The sequence below is a fragment of the Anomaloglossus baeobatrachus genome, chromosome 9 (assembly GCF_048569485.1).
Source record: "Anomaloglossus baeobatrachus isolate aAnoBae1 chromosome 9, aAnoBae1.hap1, whole genome shotgun sequence".
In the NCBI taxonomy this organism is placed as follows: Eukaryota; Metazoa; Chordata; class Amphibia; order Anura; family Aromobatidae; genus Anomaloglossus; species Anomaloglossus baeobatrachus.
The window spans coordinates 42,424,919-42,445,396 of record NC_134361.1 but is presented as its reverse complement, the minus strand read 5'-3'; the positions used below and the strand labels follow the sequence as shown (position 1 = coordinate 42,445,396).

The window sequence follows — 20,478 nt, the reverse complement described above, 5'->3', positions numbered from 1 at the left end:
CTTTTATTGTAATAAATAGAATCTAGATGCCTCCAAGTACATGACCTAAAAGAAGGCCAAACGTGCAAATTTGGTGGGACCAATTGACCATCTAATATTCGAGGGGCTTACAAACTGTATGCACAAATATCACGTGGGTGCAAAAAGGAATTGGTCACACTTCTCCAAGCCAAAAGTCTAGAGCAAAAGCGGTCGGGCAGAACGAGCATTTGGCTGATGGCTATATAAGATGTAGACCGCACCAAGATGTTCACCTTCTAGTACTCGGATACAGCTAAAAATCCTAAATATAAAGGCAGACTGCTAATAAGCTCTTACCCTCCTTGCCTGTCAGGTTCATTCCTTGGCGTTTCATGCTCACTGGACTCTTGTCTCTCCGGCCTCCTCTCGTGCCTTTCTCTCCTCCTTTCTGGTTGATCATGTTTTGGGGTCTCCTGCTCACTGGATCCCTGTCTTTCCAGCCTCTTGTCATGTCTATCTCGCCTCCTCTTCTCCTCCAGCTGCTCTGGTTTGGGAACCTCCTGCTCACTGGACTCCTGACGCTCTAGCCTGCGATCATGCCGGTCTCTCCGTCGATCAGTATGTCGACTGGACTTACTCTCTCCTTTCTCCGTGGCCATACTTTGTGCAGCTTTGAGTTCCGATCTCTCTGCCCTGGATCCTTCCAGAGCAGGCGGTAGTTTCTCTGTGACCTTGGCTTCTACATGGTCTATCTTTGGTTGTAGTCTTTCTGGTTTCATCTCCTGCCGTACATATCCCACCCTGGACTCTGCCCTCTCTGCTCTGGTTCTATGGCCGTCCATTTGAACCCCATTGGGGATGGACAGGGTGTCCTTTTGCTCTGGTTTTGGTTCCGATTTGTCTTGGACTGTGTGATGTACAAGGGGTGATGGTCGAATTGAGTCAGTTGTGTCGGGGAAAACTCTACGACCAAGGAGTGGGGTTGCTGGTTGCTTGCTCTGTTCTGCTCTCATCTTCTCCAGCTTACAAAACAAAATAAGGAAGCAGAACAGTTTACAATAATTCTATATGCACAGCACTCCATCATTTAGCCATACTTCATGCATTCTTTACCGTAGTAAGCCGCCTCAGAGAGCTGAACCTCTCCTCCCAAGCTGCTGCCGTCTTACGGAAAGCTTCATGTCTTCGTATCAGCTGCTCCACCTCATCCACGCTGTTACCCAGCTCCGGACTCTTCACTATGGGTTCCTGCGCTGTTAGCCAGGCTTCGGCTACGCCAGCTTCCTGGGCGAATTGGTGGACTTCAAGCACTGAATTAAAAGGAGAGAAGTGTAAAGATATAGGTTCACTTCAGTTGCATTTGCTAATTTTTTGATCAATACAAGCCTTCTGTTTTTTTCATGAGATGTTTGGTTCTGCACACACTTGGTGGCATGGTTTTGTCTGACTATATTCACACTACAGAGTCTGACAAGCAACCTGAGGCTTCTGAATTGTTCAGCCTGAGCCGGGCGTCAGCTGATTCAGGTTCACTGGTCTTCCGCTCTGCAGGAGTAAATTCCTGCAGACTGGTGAGCAGGACCTAAGAGCTCAGGTTCCTATTGCCTCGTGCAGCTGTCTCCTCCCTATTTAAAGCACGGATTCCTTCCAGTATGTGCTCATGATAACCACAGCATGAGCTCCAGCGATCCCGGTCTTGGTGGTGATCCAGTTTATGATAATCTGTGTTGCACTTCTGCGTGGTGTGAACGTTCCCCTGTTGTGTGTTACTTTCTCCCTTTTTTATTGTTCCCCTGTACACATATTGTCTCTCCTCTGTGTTTTGAGTGTAGTGTGTATGAGTTTCCGTTCTCCCTTGTCCTTGTCGTTTTGTGGGTTTTTGTTAGTGTTTTCCAGGTCCGCCCCAAGGATGGGGGAGTAACATCAGGGCTTGGACAGGAGTCAAAGTCACGCTGGGGGTTCGGACCTGGCTACCATCAAGCCTACCTCAGAGATAAGGGACAGCGCAGGGTCTTGAGTCTGAGGGTCAGCCTAGGGGCCCCTGTGCTGTCATTACATACCTCTTAACAGTTTTATAGAAAGTCACACTACTAGCCACCTACAACAGACTGGACGACCTGGGCTGTTACTCCACACGAAAGTAATGAACCGGAGGCACTCACCAAAAATGTTCAGTCTTTATTCACATAATAACAAGTGTGTGGGTAGGTGCGGGACACGTATGTACGATTGCCATTTCATGCGAAGCTGCGCTTCTATAGGTCCGGCAGGACTTTTTTTGAAGCGCAGCTTCACACGAAACTACCATCGTCCGTACGTAGCTTCTCACGAAACGGCCGTCGTCCATACGTGTCCCGCACCTACCCACCCGCTGCTTGTTGTTATGTGAAGAAATAAAGACTGAATATCATTGGTGAGTGCCACCGCTTCATTACTTTCTTGTGGACTTCTCCATTCTCTGCTTATATGCTGTTGGTTGAGCAATGTCTGAGTCGGTCGCACTTCACAGCGAGTTCCCATCCTGCTTTATTGGCTCAGTGATTTGTGAAGCAGTGCGGGTCAGTTTTTCTTCTGTTCTCTCTGCAAGCAGGGCAAATTGCAATCTATTATGGAGAATATCACCTCATGCACTTGCCAGTTTGCTGAACGTTGTGCGTATGGACCGAAAATATGCTTCTGGGACCATACCGAACCCTAATACAGTTAGGTCCAGAAATATTTGGACAGTGACACAAGTTTTGTTATTTTAGCTGTTTACAAAAACATGTTCAGAAATACAATTATATATATAATATGGGCTGAAAGTGCACACTCCCAGCTGCAATATGAGAGTTTTCACATCCAAATCAGAGAAAGGGTTTAGGAATCATAGCTCTGTAACGCATAGCCTCCTCTTTTTCAAGGGACCAAAAGTAATTGGACAAGGGACTCTAAGGGCTGCAATTAACTCTGAAGGCGTCTCCCTCGTTAACCTGTAATCAATGAAGTAGTTAAAAGGTCTGGGGTTGATTACAGGTGTGTGGTTTTGCATTTGGAAGCTGTTGCTGTGACCAGACAACATGCGGTCTAAGGAACTCTCAATTGAGGTGAAGCAGTACATCCTGAGGCTGAAAAAAAAGAAAAAATCCATCAGAGAGATAGCAGACATGCTTGGAGTAGCAAAATCAACAGTCGGGTACATTCTGAGAAAAAAGTAATTGACTGGTGAGCTTGGGAACTCAAAAAGGCCTGGGCGTCCACGGATGACAACAGTGGTGGATGATCGCCGCATACTTTCTTTGGTGAAGAAGACCAGTTCACAACATCAACTGAAGTCCAGAACACTCTCAGTGAAGTAGGTGTATCTGTCTCTAAGTCAACAGTAAAGAGAAGACTCCATGAAAGTAAATACAAAGGGTTCACATCTAGATGCAAACCATTCATCAATTCCAAAAGTAGACAGGCCAGAGTTAAATTTGCTGAAAAACACCTCATGAAGCCAGCTCAGTTCTGGAAAAGTATTCTATGGACAGATGAGACAAAGATCAACCTGTACCAGAATGATGGGAAGAAAAAAGTTTGGAGAATAAAGGGAACGGCACATGATCCAAGGCACACCACATCCTCTGTAAAACATGGTGGAGGCAACGTGATGGCATGGGCATGCATGGCTTTCAATGGCACTGGGTCACTTGTGTTTATTGATGACATAACAGCAGACAAGAGTAGCCGGATGAATTCTGAAGTGTACCGGGATATACTTTCAGCTCAGATTCAGCCAAATGCCGCAAAGTTGATCGGACGGCGCTTCATAGTACAGATGGACAATGACCCCAAGCATACAGCCAAAGCTACCCAGGAGTTCATGAGTGCAAAAAAGTGGAACATTCTGCAATGGCCAAGTCAATCACCAGATCTTAACCTAATTGAGCATGCATTTCACTTGCTCAAATCCAGACTTAAGACGGAAAGACCCACAAACAAGCAAGACCTGAAGGCTGTGGCTGTAAAGGCCTGGCAAAGCATTAAGAAGGAGGAAACCCAGCGTTTGGTGATGTCCATGGGTTCCAGACTTAAGGCAGTGATTGCCTCCAAAGGATTCGCAACAAAATATTGAAAATAAAAATATTTTGTTTGGGTTTGGTTTATTTGTCCAATTACTTTTGACCTCCTGAAATGTGGAGTGTTTGTAAAGAAATGTGTACAATTCCTACAATTTCTATCAGATATTTTTGTTCAAACCTTCAAATTAAACGTTACAATCTGCACTTGAATTCTATTGTAGAGGTTTCATTTCAAATCCAATGTGGTGGCATGCAGAGCCCAACTCGCGAAAATTGTGTCACTGTCCAAATATTTCTGGACCTAACTGTATATGCAAATTTCCCTCATTCACTACAATATAACATCTGCCCAGGACTATTAATTGTCAAAGAAAACTTCAGGTGTGAATAGACCCCTGTTGCGGAGTGTGCGGCGAACATTATTACATAGCACTCACACCCAATAATGCTATCAAAATTAACCCTTTCTCAAATCAGTTAGTATGGGCGGCACGCTGACTCAGTGGTTAGCACTGTATTGTGACTCAGTGGTTAGCACTGCAGTCTTGCAGCGCTAGGGTCTTAGGTTCATTCCCACCAAGGACAACATTTACAAGGAGTTTGTATGTTCTCCTTGTGTTTGCATGGGTTTCCTCCAGGTTCTCCGATTTCCACCCACACTCCAAAGATATGTAATTTAGATTGTGAGCCCCAATGGGGACAGTGTTGCTGATGTATGTAAGGCGCTGCGGAATATGTTAGTGCTATATAAATATAAAGATCATTATTAGTATTGTAAATCCATTTAATGAGTGATTAGTCTCCCCCCCCCCACCCCCTCCCCGTTGCAATGGTTATGTTTTATACTCCATGGCCATCAATATTGCACAATTAACCCTTAAATGGATGCAATCAGCCACAAGACAAGCCTCCATCTAGAAATCTGTATTATTAACCCCCTCCTATCCTTTTTGTAAGGGCGCCGACTACTGTGGGCATAAAAAGTCTGAGCGTCAGATATTTTGGGATGCCGATACAGTTAAACGAGCTCTGCAGAGAGGCCCATACATTTTTGCTTTTAAGTCTCCCCCGCATTCATCAGGGGGGACTTGGAAAGAGAGTGTGGGAGCTGTAAAGGTTTCCATGGCAACCCTAATTAGCTGGTCTTTAGATGGCAGGGGGCTGCCCGCCTTAGTATTTTTTTTAGCAGAAAGAGAGATTAAGTAGGACATTTTCATGTGAAGTTGAGTTGCATACAAAAAAAATTAAAAGTAAAGTAACATGCAGAGGTAACAATATACGCCGGACCCTCGACTGCACCGATCCCGGATCCATCCGCCATGGTATTACGCACTTACTTTGCTGCAGCCACTCCCAATGTTTCTGCCATTTGTCCAGCATCTCTCTCTTCTTGGCCATCAATTTATCCAAACTCTGCTTGATCTGGAAGATAAATGAAATATGTGGAGCATTACCGTATACTGTAAAGGAAATGTGATCCATCTACATCAGGGGTCTCAAACACGCGGCCCGCGAGCCGCATGTGGCCCCTCAGACTGCTTTTTGGGGCCACGGGCTCCTGTGGACCCAATAACAATCAGTGCAGGGTCCGCAGCCGTCAGAGGAACGTTTTTGCACTGTGCAGAGTCAAGCGCTTTCTGCACAACTATTCCAATGGCAGCCACTGGCCAATCAGAGGCAAGCAGCTGCCGGCGTCTGCCACTGGAATAGTTGTGTAGAGAGAGCTTCACTCTGCGCAGCACCAGCAAAACATGAAGCGCTGACAGAGGCAGCCCCTACACTGGCTGCGAATTGTTTCCCCGTTTCGCAAGCCTGCAGGCCGCAATGAAGCAGAGAAGAGCACGCCGAGGGAATGGAGTACTGGTAATAAGAATGTTTTGTTGTTGTTTTTGTGTGTATGTCAAGAATGGCACAATAGGGGACCAGGATGGAACATTGCTACAACAAGAGGACTAGTAAAGAGGACATTACTACAAGAAGAGGACCTGCATGGGCACATTACTAGGAGGGGACAAGGATGGGCACATTACTGCAGGATGGGGACATTACTACAGGATGGGGGACCAGGATGAGCACAGTACCAAAGGATGAGGACCAGGATGGGTAATTACTACAGGATGGGAACCAGGATGGGTAATTACTACCGGATGGGAACCAGGATGGGGACATTACTACAGGATGGAGACCAGGATGGGACATTACTATAGGATGGAAACCAGGATGGAGACCAGGATGGGACATTACTATAGGATGGAAACCAGGATGGGCACATTACTACAGGATGGGGACATTACTACAGGCTGGGGACCAGGATGGGCACATTACTACAGGATGAGGACCAGGATGGGCACAGTACCAAAGGATGAGGATCAGGATGGGTAATTACTACAGGATGGGAACCAGGATGGGGACATTACTACCGGATGAGGACCAGGATGGGCACATTACTACAGGATGGAGACCAGGATGGGACATTACTATAGGATGGAAACCAGGATGGAGACCAGGATGGGACATTACTATAGGATGGAAACGAGGATGGGCACATTACTACAGGCTGGGGACCAGGATGGGTAATTACTACAGGATGGGAACCAGTATGGGTAATTACTACAGGATGGGAACCAGTATGGGTAATTACTACAGGATGGGAACCAGGATGGGGACATTACTACAGGATGAGGACCAGGATGGGCACATTACTACAGGATGGAGAGCAGGATGGGACATTACTATAGGATGGAAACCAGGATGGAGACCAGGATGGGACATTACTATAGGATGGAAACCAGGATGGGCACATTACTACAGGCTGGGGACCAGGATGGGTAATTACTACAGGATGGTAACCAGGATGGGTAATTACTAAAGGATGGGAACCAGGATGGGGACATTACTACAGGATGGGAACCAGGATGGGGACATTACTACAGGATGGAGACCAGGATGGGCACATTACTACAGGATGGGGACCAGGATGGGCACATTACTACAGGATGAGGACCAGGATGGGTAATTACTACAGGATGGGAACCAGGATGGGTAATTACTACCGGATGGGAACCAGGATGGGGACATTACTACAGGATGGAGACCAGGATGGGACATTACTATAGGATGGAAACCAGGATGGAGACCAGGATGGGACATTACTATAGGATGGAAACCAGGATGGGCACATTACTACAGGATGGGGACATTACTACAGGCTGGGGACCAGGATGGGCACATTACTACAGGATGAGGACCAGGATGGGCACATTACTACAGGATGAGGACCAGGATGGGTAATTACTACAGGATGGGAACCAGGATGGGGACATTACTACCGGATGAGGACCAGGATGGGCACATTACTACAGGATGGAGACCAGGATGGGACATTACTATAGGATGGAAACCAGGATGGAGACCAGGATGGGACATTACTATAGGATGGAAACGAGGATGGGCACATTACTACAGGCTGGGGACCAGGATGGGTAATTACTACAGGATGGGAACCAGTATGGGTAATTACTACAGGATGGGAACCAGTATGGGTAATTACTACAGGATGGGGACCAGGATCGGTAATTCCTACAGGATGGGAACCAGGATGGGGACATTACTATAGGATGGGGACCAGGATGGGTAATTATTACAGGATGGGAACCCTGATAGGCACATTACTACAGGATGGAGACATTACTACAGGATGGGGACCAGGAAGGACACATTACTACAGGATGGAGACAAGGATAGGCACATTTTTACAGAATGGGCACATTACTACAGGATGGGGGACATTACTAAAAGATGAGTACCAGGATGGGAACATTACTACAAGATGTTGGCCAAAATTACTATATGGTAAAACTATATTGCTTGCAAAATGGGGAAAAGAGGAAAAAATTAAATCAAAATAAAGTATGCATTTTTACTACTATCTAAAATGTATTTTTATATTTAAACAAAAAAAAAAAAAGTGCACATTTGTTATAATAATTGAGTGAAAAATGTTCATTAACATTGATCCAAAAGTGTACAGAAACAAATATAGTACTAACAAAAATATCACTCTGTCCTGAAAAGAATGCGCACCCCCCCCAATTAATTTTTTTTCTATGTGCGGCCCATATACGGTACCCAGCCGAGTTGCAGACCCCTGATCTACATCATTCACCAGGCCACATATAAATGGTGCAATGCAAAAAAATAGGTGATGTCCAGGGGAACGCAAAAAAGTGTGCGCTCAACTTGGGCCGACTGCGTCCACGAAACACAATCCAAATACGGATTGAGGTGTTTTGATCTGTCCACAGCCTTTTAGGCATATATGATTAGGTCCGTATATCCCGTTTCATACTCTGATGATAATACACAGATGTGTGAAACAGATCTAAATTACAGCATACAAATCACCTACTTCTTCAGTTGCCGGCCTCTTATTTAGGACTAAGGACTTTCCCAGTTCCACACAATCTGCGATCCGCTTGTTTCGGGTTTCAATTTCACTTTTTAATCCTTGATGGTAGCTCATGAGAACTTCCACGGAAGACACATCTCTGAGAAGAACGAAGACAGTAATTGTCAGTTGCATATTAGAAATTAGAAAAAACATCCCTTTGAAAAAAGAATTCCACCCCAAAACTGAAAACACTTGAGTTTTTGGCTAAGTTTTCAACTCTCCCACAATATTATCAGCAGCTGAGATTCATAAAGACTTCCTCTCTTTCTAGGAGCTTTCATCGGACGCCAAATTGGCCAACTCAATGTGAAACTGAACGAGGTGGCCACGTATCCCATCCTACACATTGGTACTTTACGGACTTGGGCACTCTTCACACGTCTGTGCAAAAAACAAATGTATGCAATGGGCTATCCATGTGCCATTGTGTATGGCATCAGTGTGCATGGCATCAGTGTGCTGTCTCTGTGTGCTATCCATGTGACATCTAGATAGCACACGGACAGCGTGAATTTGTATACTTACCGGTCTCCGGTACAGGTGTTGCTTCCGTGTCCGCGATCAGTGCAGTGAATATTCATGAGCATAATGAGCAGGACCCGGAAGTAACAGCAGCGCCAGAGACAGGTAAATATAAAAATTCTTTTTTTTTAAGTGACCCATTGATGTCACATGGACCACATCAGTATGCGGTCTGTGTAACATTCGTGCTACAGGCAGAAAAAGGCGTGTGTCACACGTTCTGTGTCAAAACATGGACGTGTGCGCAAACCTATTGACTTTAATGGGTCTACGTGTGTCCGTGTCTACGATATATGTGAAACCGGACGGCACACATACTGGAAACATGGATGTGTGAACGAGGCCTTAAGCTGAATAGAGACATGTGTGTTTCACGATGCAATGCCCATAGCAAACCACCAGTCTCCTGACCTGAACGAAGACCCTAATGGGTATACAGGAGACCAGCGGTCACACCTGCACCATGAAACATTGATGCCTGAATCTACCCGCAGAAGTAGGGTACCTGGAGATAAAAGGGTTAGGTTTGGCCACAAACACATCAGATTGTGAGGGATCTCTGTGATGCTCCCCTAACAGCAGATGTTGGGGGTATAAAGGTCAGACAGTTGGATCTGACCGGCCAGATCCGTTTGTTCTTGGGCAGACAAGCTGCTACCAGAGGTGTCGGCCAGTTGATTACAGGCCGAGTATGCACGTGTATGGAGAGATAGGGAGAGATCGCTGTCAGCCTCCTTCCACAATCAAATGTGGATGATCGTCCTGAAGGCACATTTAGACGAGACGATAACCAGGACATTAGAATAATCATACGCCAATTATCGGTTTATGTTAACAGATCAGTAATCAGCCGGTGAACGGGCAAAACATTTCTGCAGTTCTCTACATACCTGGGCTTCTCTCCGGTGCCAATTTGGCATATAATGCTCTCCATCCAGGACATGAGGTCCCGCACGAGACCTAGGAACTTCATGCGATCACTGGTGGTAGTGATCTGCAGCCTGCAGTCTTCACATGAGGTCAGGAGCTCCTTCCAGGATCTCATCACTTCTTGCTCGCTGGTGACTATGGCGGCTGCATTTTCCCCGGCGTACACAGTCCGCAGTTGTGCAGCGTTTTCCTGCAGCTGCCGTACCTGCCCATTGAAGAAAGGACTGAGAATAAACCTTGACCCTAGTCTCTTAATATACAAGATCTATTATTTGGAACATCCAAAAATAACACTGACCATTCTAGATATAGATCGCTCACCTGAGTGACAAGGACCTGAATGTCGTGTTCAAACGAACTAAGTATTCGCTGCAAGGAACCAGCGGAGAGCCGAGCTTCCTGCGCCTTCACCTCCGGCACCCGCTGCTTCTTCTCCTCCACCTGGGACAATACTTCTTTGCAATCATTGAAGAACTTATGTAACTCGTGGGAAGCAGAAAGCATCTGGGCCCGGGTTTCCATCAATTCCATTAGGTCAGCCCACGCCTCGTTTACTCCATCTTTCCATTCTGCGATGGTGGCTGCGTCTGAGTGTCCATAGTCGATGAGCTCATCCACCATCTGATTGACTGCGGAGATGCGCTCCTGACCGATGCTGCCCGTCTCGCTCACAAACTCGGTGAACTTTTCTTGAAGAAGCTGTGAAGTATGGAGCATAAGAAATACTTAGATTATGGAATCCATTATATATCAGATGTATAAGTTCGGCCCTGGTATGGTTTTCACATGCACCATCATCAAGTTTGTCTATATGTGTGAAATGGTCTTCTCTGACTTGCAGGAATGGGTACAAGGCAGACAGTTTTTAGTATTGCCCCCGTGCAGTTGTAGCAAAACAAACTATGATCTTTATAGACCTCTGTGGAGATCCAATATCAGAGGTCTAAGTCGGCCGAACAGCGTAATGAATTTCCTAGTCACTTACCGTTACATGCTCATAATCTTGGCCCAGTTCTGGAGACCCGGCCACAACCTCCTTCTCCGCAATCCACTGCTCCAGTTCATCCACTTCACGACTCAACTGGAAGAGCCAATACTGCTGCTCAAGACGTCCTTTTCGCTCATCTACCAGGTCCTTCAGAGACACGTAGAGCCGATCAATCTGAGATTGACGCCTACTTATCTGCTCACTATGCAAGGACAGTGGGTCAGTGCGTTAGTCGGGGGCGCAGTACACAGAAAGCACAGAGGTGACTAATAGCATCACATTGTAATATCATTTAGCGCAAGAACAGTGTGTATGAAACAATATTACAGTACTGACAGTGAACCAATGTGTATTTTACCATGTGTTTTAGGAACCCTCCCATTAGGGGAGGTGCCTGCGCAACACCTTAGTTAGTCTGTTTCCAGTCTGTTAGCTAGTTAGTTGTCAGGTCCTGAGCTTCTGTCCCGTTATCCCTGTGTCCGTCACCCTGTACCTGGTGTCCCTTACCGATCTGCCCATGCCGCGCCAACCATATCGGTCCATACCCGACTACCTGCCTGTCTGCTCTGGTCTGCACCTGTGTCCATACCTCAGAACTGAGACTGTCTCTTGTCCTGGGGATCAGCTGCCACATTCCCGGTCACTTCCCTGGGAGTGGCGCCTGGCATCTGCTTTAAGCCCCTCCCACTATAGGGTAAGCCAGAGTCCCGCCTGTGGTCCAGTGTGTCAACCAATTCCGCTCAGTGCCCTTACACCGGCCATGAGCGTTACACATAAGATTAACGGATTAATGCCGGACAAACTGGCCACTTTGGTGAGATTGTCCAACCATTTAATGTGTATGGGGCCTCCTGGCCCTCCCCAGAGAGATCATGAAGAGGGAGCTGCGGATCAGGCAGACTGAATTTAGCTGCCCCATCCTTTTTTACTATAAGTTAATTTTCCATCAGAGGCAGCAGCTTTATCCCACCTAACCTAGGAAATCGAATACTCAGCTGGAAAGGTACACATCTATGAGCAACTAATAATGTTATCAAGAACAGTAAATGGGAGTTTGTTAGTGTCCTAATAAAAATTGTGCCTTTTTTAACCTCCAAATCCATTTGCTGCATTTGCCAGAAATAGTCTCCCCCCCAATTATGCTAATGAGGCTCTCGGTACATCCTGGGTGTGGCAAATCAGTTCAGTTTGCCTTCCCGCTAAGTGTTTTCCATATGTCTTCGCCCTCCTCTTCCTTGATTGACAGCTCTGGCTTTAGAGGAGCAAGAAGGGAGGAGACAGGTGGAAAACAAGGAGGTAGGAAGGTGCACTGAATTGCTCGTCCATGCCCAAATGCATAGAGTGTCTCTTTTTTATCATATTTGAAAAAAAAACCAAACGATTTCTTGCAAGTGCAGCAACGGATTTGGCGGCTAAAGGTCTGATTTTTCTCAAGTGCTGAGCTTGGTTTGCATAGTCATTTCATACAGACGACCAATAGATTTCAAAGAACCTGTTCCAAAAATCACATGAATATGCCGTGGCCGCTGGACCGGAGCCCTAGACGCCACCTCCGTCCTTACATCTGCAGCTCCTCTTTTAATTAGCTAGCCCGGTTCAACATCATGGCGTACACATCACGTTTCGCCAGAGAGAAGCTAACAATGCCAGCAGGTAGGAGCCAGTATTAATGGAAGCCCTAAAAAGCAACCTGACCAAGGTCATGCATATCGATTTGCACATGTATAGTATCTTCCATTGCATTATCCCATAGAAACCAGTGACTATCCAGCTGCAATTGAAGCCCGCACTGCTGTGACCAGTAGCCACGATCTTCCAGCCCCCACAAACCAGTCCCAACATCATCTGGCATCGATTTAAGCACTCGACTACAACTATGGGTTTGATGACGTGTAGATTTGGTAGGGGAGATCGTCACACCCTCACCTGTCGGGGTGCCCCAGATCTAAGAGGCTGCGGCACTGTCGGGATAATTGAGCTATGGTCTCCTCATAGTTCTCTATGGTCTGTTCCACCATCAGGTGCTTTTTCAAGAGTTGTAGTGTGCTCTGCTCATCCTGAGAGAAAGAAATGGTGTGGTTACATATTAATAATTAAGGAAAAGTACAGATTTCAATTTAAATGTTCATCTGTCCACCCTTGAACACTTTTTAACCTTTAATTGATAAAGGTCAGAGTTCAATTTTGTTAGAGCTCCATATCCTCAAGACATAAAGCTCTGACTACCTGCAGCCACCACTAGGGGGAGCCTGCATGGCCCCATTATACTCAATAGTACAGTATGCAGGTGACTCCTAAGCTCCCTCTAGTGGCGGCTTCAGGCAGACAACGTTGGACTTTACATCTTCGTGTTTGCAGTGGATCTGGTCTGTTTGTTAGAAAAAGAAAGCGCTTAATTTTAGGTTTCCCCACAAATAAATGCACAGGTTGTCTCAACATTTAGTTTTAGGAGCACACCACTGGATATTGGATCTTTGCTAAACAATATAAATGTCTCCAGTACTGTGCCACCAGGGTCGTCCTCTCCTTGGTGTTCCAGAATGATATCGAAGATCCATCATGGAGGATTTAGCGAAAAAGGAGCAATAATTAAGTCTAAGACCCAGATTTTCAAAAGTAAGTAGTCACAAGAGGAAAGGAAATTTTGGCTTTCTCTAGGAAGAAGAACCTACTAAGATAATTAGCCCTTCTAAAGTCTCACCTTTCCCTTCTCGTCGTTCATCATCAGGAGCTCTTGCTCGCTCAGCCAGGTCTCCACCTCGCCCACATCAAAGTAATACTGCTGCACCTGGTAGTTGATGTCCAGAAGCTGCTGTCGCCGCTCTGTCTCCTCCCGTAAAACGTCCCACATCTCCCGCAGACTCTCAAACCCAATGCGGACCCCTTCTGCTTCCGGGGTCCGAATACTGGCGATGGCACCCGCTCGCTCCAAGATGTCATCTACACGAGGGGAATGGACCTGAACCTCCCTCCTTAGGTTCTGATAATGTGAAAGAGATTAGGGCAAAGTTATTGGGGGTCGCGTGTTGTCCGGTTGATCAGCGGCATTTGTATACACGGGTCAATGGTTGCGTGCTCTTATGAGGGCTCGCTTGGCCTATTATTGGCATGTGTGTGCCTCTTTGTAGGTTTTCATTACTTTCCATGCTCCTGATCAACTTTACCATCAAGCGGCTTCATCACAGACCCAGCACACAGCCCGGGCACGCACCTGGTTTTTCTTCATAAGTTGCTGCACGGTCTGTAAGTTCAGGCCATGATCTTTCGATGTGGCAAGAGGAAGCCTTTCCTGTACCCAGGTCTGTAGGAGAAGGAAGAAGGGGGAATCATTGTGCACAATATCGCCATACAGACAAAGCTAAAGCCACCTGCCCTAGTATAACTGCTCCCAGAGAGATTCATAAAGTGCAAATAGATCATTGCTTACACGGCCTTAGTCATCCCGTACACTAGGTGGTTATGGTGCTGACTAGGTGGACACTGAGACTACGACTCCTGCTCTACTAGTTACTGCTCGTAGATGGATACGGAGACTATAACCCCTGCCCTCCTAGTTACTGCCCATAGGTGGACACTGAGACTACGACTCCTGCTCTACTAGTTACTGCTCGTAGGTGGATATGGAGACAACGACCCCTGCCCTCCTAGTTACTGCCCATAGGTGGATACGGAGACTATAACCCCTGCCCTCCTAGTTACTGCCCATAGGTGGATACGGAGACTATAACCCCTGCTCTCCTAGTTACTGCCCATAGGTGGATACGGAGACTATAACCCCTGCTCTCCTAGTTACTGTCCATAGGTGGACACTGAGACTACGACTCCTGCTCTACTAGTTACTGCTCGTAGATGGATACGGAGACTACGCCTCCTGCTCTCCTAGTTACTGTCCATGGGTGGATACGGAGACTACGACCCCTGCCCTCCTAGTTACTGCCCATAGGTGGATACGGAGACTATAACCCCTGCTCTCCTAGTTACTGCCCATAGTTGGATACGGAGACTATAACCCCTGCTCTCCTAGTTACTGCCCATAGGTGGATATGGAGACTACGCCTCCTGCTCTCCTAGTTACTGTCCATAGGTGGATACGGAGACTACGCCTCCTGCTCTCCTAGTTACTGCCCATAGGTGGATACGGAGACTACGCCTCCTGCTCTCCTAGTTACTGCCCATAGGTGGATACGGAGACTACGCCTCCTGCTCTCCTAGTTACTGTCCATAGGTGGATACGGAGACTATAACCCCTGCTCTCCTAGTTACTGCCCATAGGTGGATATGGAGACTACGCCTCCTGCTCTCCTAGTTACTGCCCATAGGTGGATATGGAGACTACGCCTCCTGCTCTCCTAGTTACTGCCCATAGGTGGATATGGAGACTACGCCTCCTGCTCTCCTAGTTACTGCCCATAGGTGGATACGGAGACTACGCCTCCTGCTCTCCTAGTTACTGCCCATAGGTGATACGGAGACTACGCCTCCTGCTCTCCTAGTTACTGTCCATAGGTGGATACGGAGACTACGCCTCCTGCTCTCCTAGTTACTGTCCATAGGTGGATACGGAGAGTACGACCCCTGCTCTCCTAGTTACTGCCCATAGGTGGATACGGAGACTACGACCCCTGCTCTCCTAGTTACTGCCCATAGGTGGACACTGAGGCTACGACCCCTGCTCTTCTAGTAACTGCCCATAGGTGGATACGGAGACTACAACCCCTGCTCTCCTAGTTACTGCCCATATGTCGATATTGAGACTAACACCTGCCCTCCTGGGTACTGCATAAAGGGGAGACTACGACTCCTGCTCTCCTAGTTACTGCCCGTAGGTGATACGGAGACTACAACCCCTGCTCTCCTAGTTACTGCATAAAGAGAGAGACTACAACCCCTGCCCTCCTAGTTATTGCACTAGGTGGATACGGAGACTACAACCCCTGCCCTCCTAGTTATTCACTAGGTGGACACAGAGACTACAACCCCTACTCTCCCTCTAGTTACAGAACAATATAATGCGCAGCTTTTACATTGACAGAGAGAAAAATAAGTCAATATTGCTGTACTCACAATTTCATCTTCCAGGTCCCGGGTGACTTGATGAACCTCCTTAGAGGCCAGGAGGATGCGTCTTCTTTCTTTCAAGGGCTCGATCAAACGCACAATCCTGGTTCCGACCTCATTCTGCTTCTCATCCACGGCCTCCTGGCTCACCACATCCAGGGGGAGCGAGGCAATCTGCGCCTGCAGCTCTCCAACCTCCTTGTACCATTCCTCCATCTGTGACTCCATCGTCTGCATTAAAAGAGTCGAGGGAGGAATGGAGGATTTGTGAGTCAGGCTTCGGGGGTATTCATGAAATTTTAAGACTCCTGACAAGACAGCGAACCAGGGGCGGAACAGGGAGCTCCAGGAAATGAAGCAAATTCTGGAAGCTCGAGGGAACCTGTCAGGTGTTGTTTGCCCCTGAACCACCATCACTATCATATAATTTGCTCCAGTACCTCCAAAGCAGTACAGTGGCCACAATGGGGTACACCGAGCCCCCGCCAGCCCGAATAGCCACCTGATGACTTCAGACTGGCAGCAGCCCTCTGTCTTTGACAAATGTGGTTGACATCCCCAATCTTGTGCTTGGGGCGCCAGTGATCAGGAGACGGCAGAAGCACAGGGGAGAATGGATTCCACGGCCCTGAACATGCAGAGCATTGCACCATCACCGTCTGCTGATCCACAGGAGCAAAACTACAGGTTATTACTGATTTAGGGGGAAGAAAACACTCGACAGGATCCCGGCCAGGAATTATCGAAGCCTCCTATTTTTTATTTTAGCATACTCAGTATTCCTACTGTGGTCTACTGGCTTAGGCTACTTTCACACATCCGGTTTGAGCAGTGCGGCTCAATCCGGCTGTGAAACCTATGCAACGGATGCGGCGAAAACACCACATCCTTTGCATAAGTTTTTACATGCGGCCCGTCCGTTTTTTTCTGGTTGCGACACGCTACTGAGCATGCGCAGTGGAAGAAACCGCATGCGGCGGCCGGATGCGTTTTTTCCCGCATCGCGCCGCATCCGGCGTCCATAGGCATGCATTGAAAAATGCGCCGCAGCGGCCGGATGCAGCGCGATGCGTTTTTTTTGCCGGAGCAAAAAACGTGCCAGGGAACGTTCCATCCGGCCGCGGCATCAGCTAAATCTGCCGCATGCGGCAAAAACCGGACCGAACGCAAGCCCATGCGGCACAATACGGCACTAATGTAAGTCTATGCAATAAAAAACGCAATCGGCGGCAAAAAAAACGATTGCGGCTTTTCTGCAGAGCGCTGTATTGTGCCGCAGAGCAAAAACCGGATGTGTGAAAGTAGCCTTAAAAGGGAACATGTCATCACAAAATAACCAAGTGTTTAGATTAGGTTTTTATGGTAATTTGTTTTTTGCTTTATTTAAATAATAAAAAATTAAAAACAAAAAATCTTGCAATTTTGAAACCGGTCAATAGATCTAATTCAGCATCCACATGGACATGGGCAGAAACAGATCAGCTCTGACACACTGACTTTCTATAGGAGAACTTTGTAGGCAACCTTTTGTTCTGGGCAAGAATTATAGTGAAATGAGGAGGAGGCGAGCTGTGATATCGCCTAATGTAAATGGTGGATCCTGTGTTATCTATTGTTATCAATTATTACACAGGAGGAGGAGGTGAGCTTTGACATCTATTGTGAGTGGTGGATTCTGTGTTATCTACTGTATATAGGGGTGTTATCAGTCATTGTACAGGAGGCGAAGAAGGTGAGCTGTGATATCACCTATTCTTAATGTAGAATTCTGTGTTATCAGTCATTGTACAGGAGGAGGTGAGCTGTGATATCACCTATTGTGAATAGTAGATCTTGTGTTATCTGCTGTATATAAAAGTGGAAACTTAAAGTCCATCAATGAAATTCAAATAATACACCAATGTGGGAGGAACCCACAATTGGTTAACAGCAGCTCATAATGAACTTAAACATGAAGGAGAAAGCCTGAGCAAAAATGCTGAAATTAATTTGATATTTATTAAGAAAAATTCAAAGTGCACAGTGCAAAAAGCATAAACAGTTATAAAGCATTATAACTATTATAGAGCACTACCCACTACTCTCCCCATGATGAAGCGGCCAACTACGTGCTGAGGGCCGCGAAACGTACGTCGGGGCCTTTTACCACCCTCAGACCTTGCCTCCCTGATCTTGGGGTACACGGTCTCACCTGTGCCTATTAACATTTGCTAATTAATGAATAACTTTTTTAATGTTTCCTTGATCTTTCTTTGTTTGCAATATTGCATGTAATGTGAATGGCCACTTTCCTTACTGACACTTGGTAAAAATTGGGATCATGGCTCATCAATGTTGTTTTTGAGGGGCCAGATATGTGAGTTGTATTATACTAACATCTGCATTGCCAGAGGTCTGTACCCGATAATTCCCATCATCCCCAGCCTCCTTTTGCATTACTATCTTGTGCTTTATAACTGTGTTTATGCTTTTGCACTGTGCACTTTGAATTTTTTTTAATAAATAGCAAATGAATTTCAGCATTTTTGCTCAGGCTTTCTCCTTGATGTTTATGTATATAAAAGTGGTATCTGTCATTTTAATCCTGTCTGTATTAATTACTACTACAAATTCAGAAATGTTGCCATTTTCAATAGGGCAACTAAGCTAAATACTAGACTCATACTTCCTTTTCTGATTTTCTAAGGATAAAAAACACAGAAAATGTGTAAAAAAATAAATAAAATAAATACAATTTACCATAAAAACTTAAGTTAAACATTAAGTCATTTTCTGTGAACCCACTCCCTTTCCTGTACCTACAACTGGTCCACATGGGTAAGTAAATAATGAGAGTCAGGAATATACAGTGTGTCCACCCATATCCTGTCCACCGCCATTAACTTGAGAACGGCGGCAGCTATAGGCATAGAAGTGGTGTCTAGGTATAGTAAAGTAGCCATGCGCTACGCAATGAAACCACCTATAGCGCCACCTAGTGGAAAACAACAGAGTTAGCATTTTTATCTCGAAAACGGAACGAGATAGAGAAAAAAAGTGAATTACAAAGTTGTAGGGCATCATCAATTCTATATGAATCGACATCTTGCATACAGAAATGCTATGATATGAAACCCATGACCCCCCCCAAAACATTGAATGCTGGTCTCGCATATGGCGCTCATTTCACTTTGATGCTCAAAGTGGCCCCCGTCAGCTGCAATGCACATCTGGACTCTGCACAGCATACTGTATCTTGCTGCACGTTGTGCAATATGGTAGGTGACACGTTTGCACAAGCATCTGTGATACGTCGTCGTAGGTCCTGCAATGTTGGTGGAGGGGTCGCATACACCTGCTGTTGGATGTGACCTCACAGGAAGAAGTCCAATAGGGTCAGGTCAGCTGAGCGTGGAGGCCACTCCACACAGCCACCATACCCAATGACTTGTAGGAAGGTCTCCATGAGAAATCGCTTCACGTCCGCAGCCTTGTGAGTTTTACACGTTCTAATCATAGCATTTCTGTATGCAAGGTGTTGATTCGTATTGAATTGATGATGCCCTACAACTTTGTAATTCACTTTTTTTCTCTATCTCGTTCCGTTTTCGAGCTAAAAATGCTAACTCCGTTGTTTTCCACCAGGTGGCGCTATAGGTGGTTTCATTGCATAGCACATGGCTACTTTACTATACCTAGACACCACTTCTATTCCTATAGCTGCCGCCGTTCTCAAGTTAATGGCGGTGGACAGGATATGGGTGGACACACTGTATACAGGTGCAGTGTATACAGGATATGGGTGGACACACTGTATAAGACTCTTAAAGAACAAGGACGGAAGGAGATGCATGCTGGTGAGAATAAAATCTTTCTACAGAAGGAGATCTGCAGCTTTATATCAGAGGGTGGAAGAAAGTAGAGTGTCACTAGTGATAGTGGAGTTTGGATCCAGAAACGGAAGAAAGAACAGTATGTAGATAGGGATGAGAGAGGACAAGGACCCACACACACAAGATGTACTGTACCGGGGATCAGGCAATGAGCTGGGAACAAACTGCACTGTGATGCTGAGATGGACAGTCATGGGTGTCTGCGTCATGCTGTAGGAAGAATGAGGTGTCTATGAATGATGAGCTCTGAGCAGGCCGAAAGCCGAATCCTCATCTCTGCTCCAATGAAGTGACATGGAGCTCGGCGCACGTGTATTCACAATGCAGGGTATGAAAGGACTGACACTGGTGGAAGCCATGAAAGTCCAGTCTGGGCCTAGACTGAAGGGAAGCCATGGAGTGCTTTCATGACCATATGCCAACTACCTCGAGGTTGATGCCTCCATTTCAGGATGTTGCTTAAGAATAATTTATGCATTTTACCTCAAATTGTTTTGTTTTTTTTTTAATCTACACATCTATCTAAAATTTTATTTTTGAATAATTTTGTCCAGCATTGAAAGTTGTGAAACTTTGCAAATCCCTTTATTAGCAGATTGGCTTTCATCCCTGTCCAAAGAATGCATATAAGTGGCTTCCAAACCCCGGCTTTTC

General features: G+C 46.2%; 1 protein-coding gene across 1 annotated transcript in view; it reads right to left on the bottom strand.

Annotated features, from left to right (window-relative positions):
* SPTBN4 (spectrin beta, non-erythrocytic 4) overlaps nt 1-20,478 on the bottom strand; it is a 138,294-nt gene that overhangs the window by 4,863 nt on the left and 112,953 nt on the right. Inside the window, exons 22-32 of the mRNA XM_075323644.1 lie at nt 15,959-16,183; nt 14,106-14,195; nt 13,596-13,874; nt 12,821-12,951; nt 10,892-11,096; nt 10,228-10,605; nt 9,867-10,111; nt 8,413-8,551; nt 5,342-5,426; nt 1,075-1,271; nt 319-983 (exon numbers count right to left, since the gene is read on the bottom strand). Coding sequence (XP_075179759.1) covers nt 319-983; nt 1,075-1,271; nt 5,342-5,426; nt 8,413-8,551; nt 9,867-10,111; nt 10,228-10,605; nt 10,892-11,096; nt 12,821-12,951; nt 13,596-13,874; nt 14,106-14,195; nt 15,959-16,183 — 2,639 coding nt within the window. The remainder of the gene's footprint in view (nt 1-318; nt 984-1,074; nt 1,272-5,341; nt 5,427-8,412; nt 8,552-9,866; nt 10,112-10,227; nt 10,606-10,891; nt 11,097-12,820; nt 12,952-13,595; nt 13,875-14,105; nt 14,196-15,958; nt 16,184-20,478) is intronic.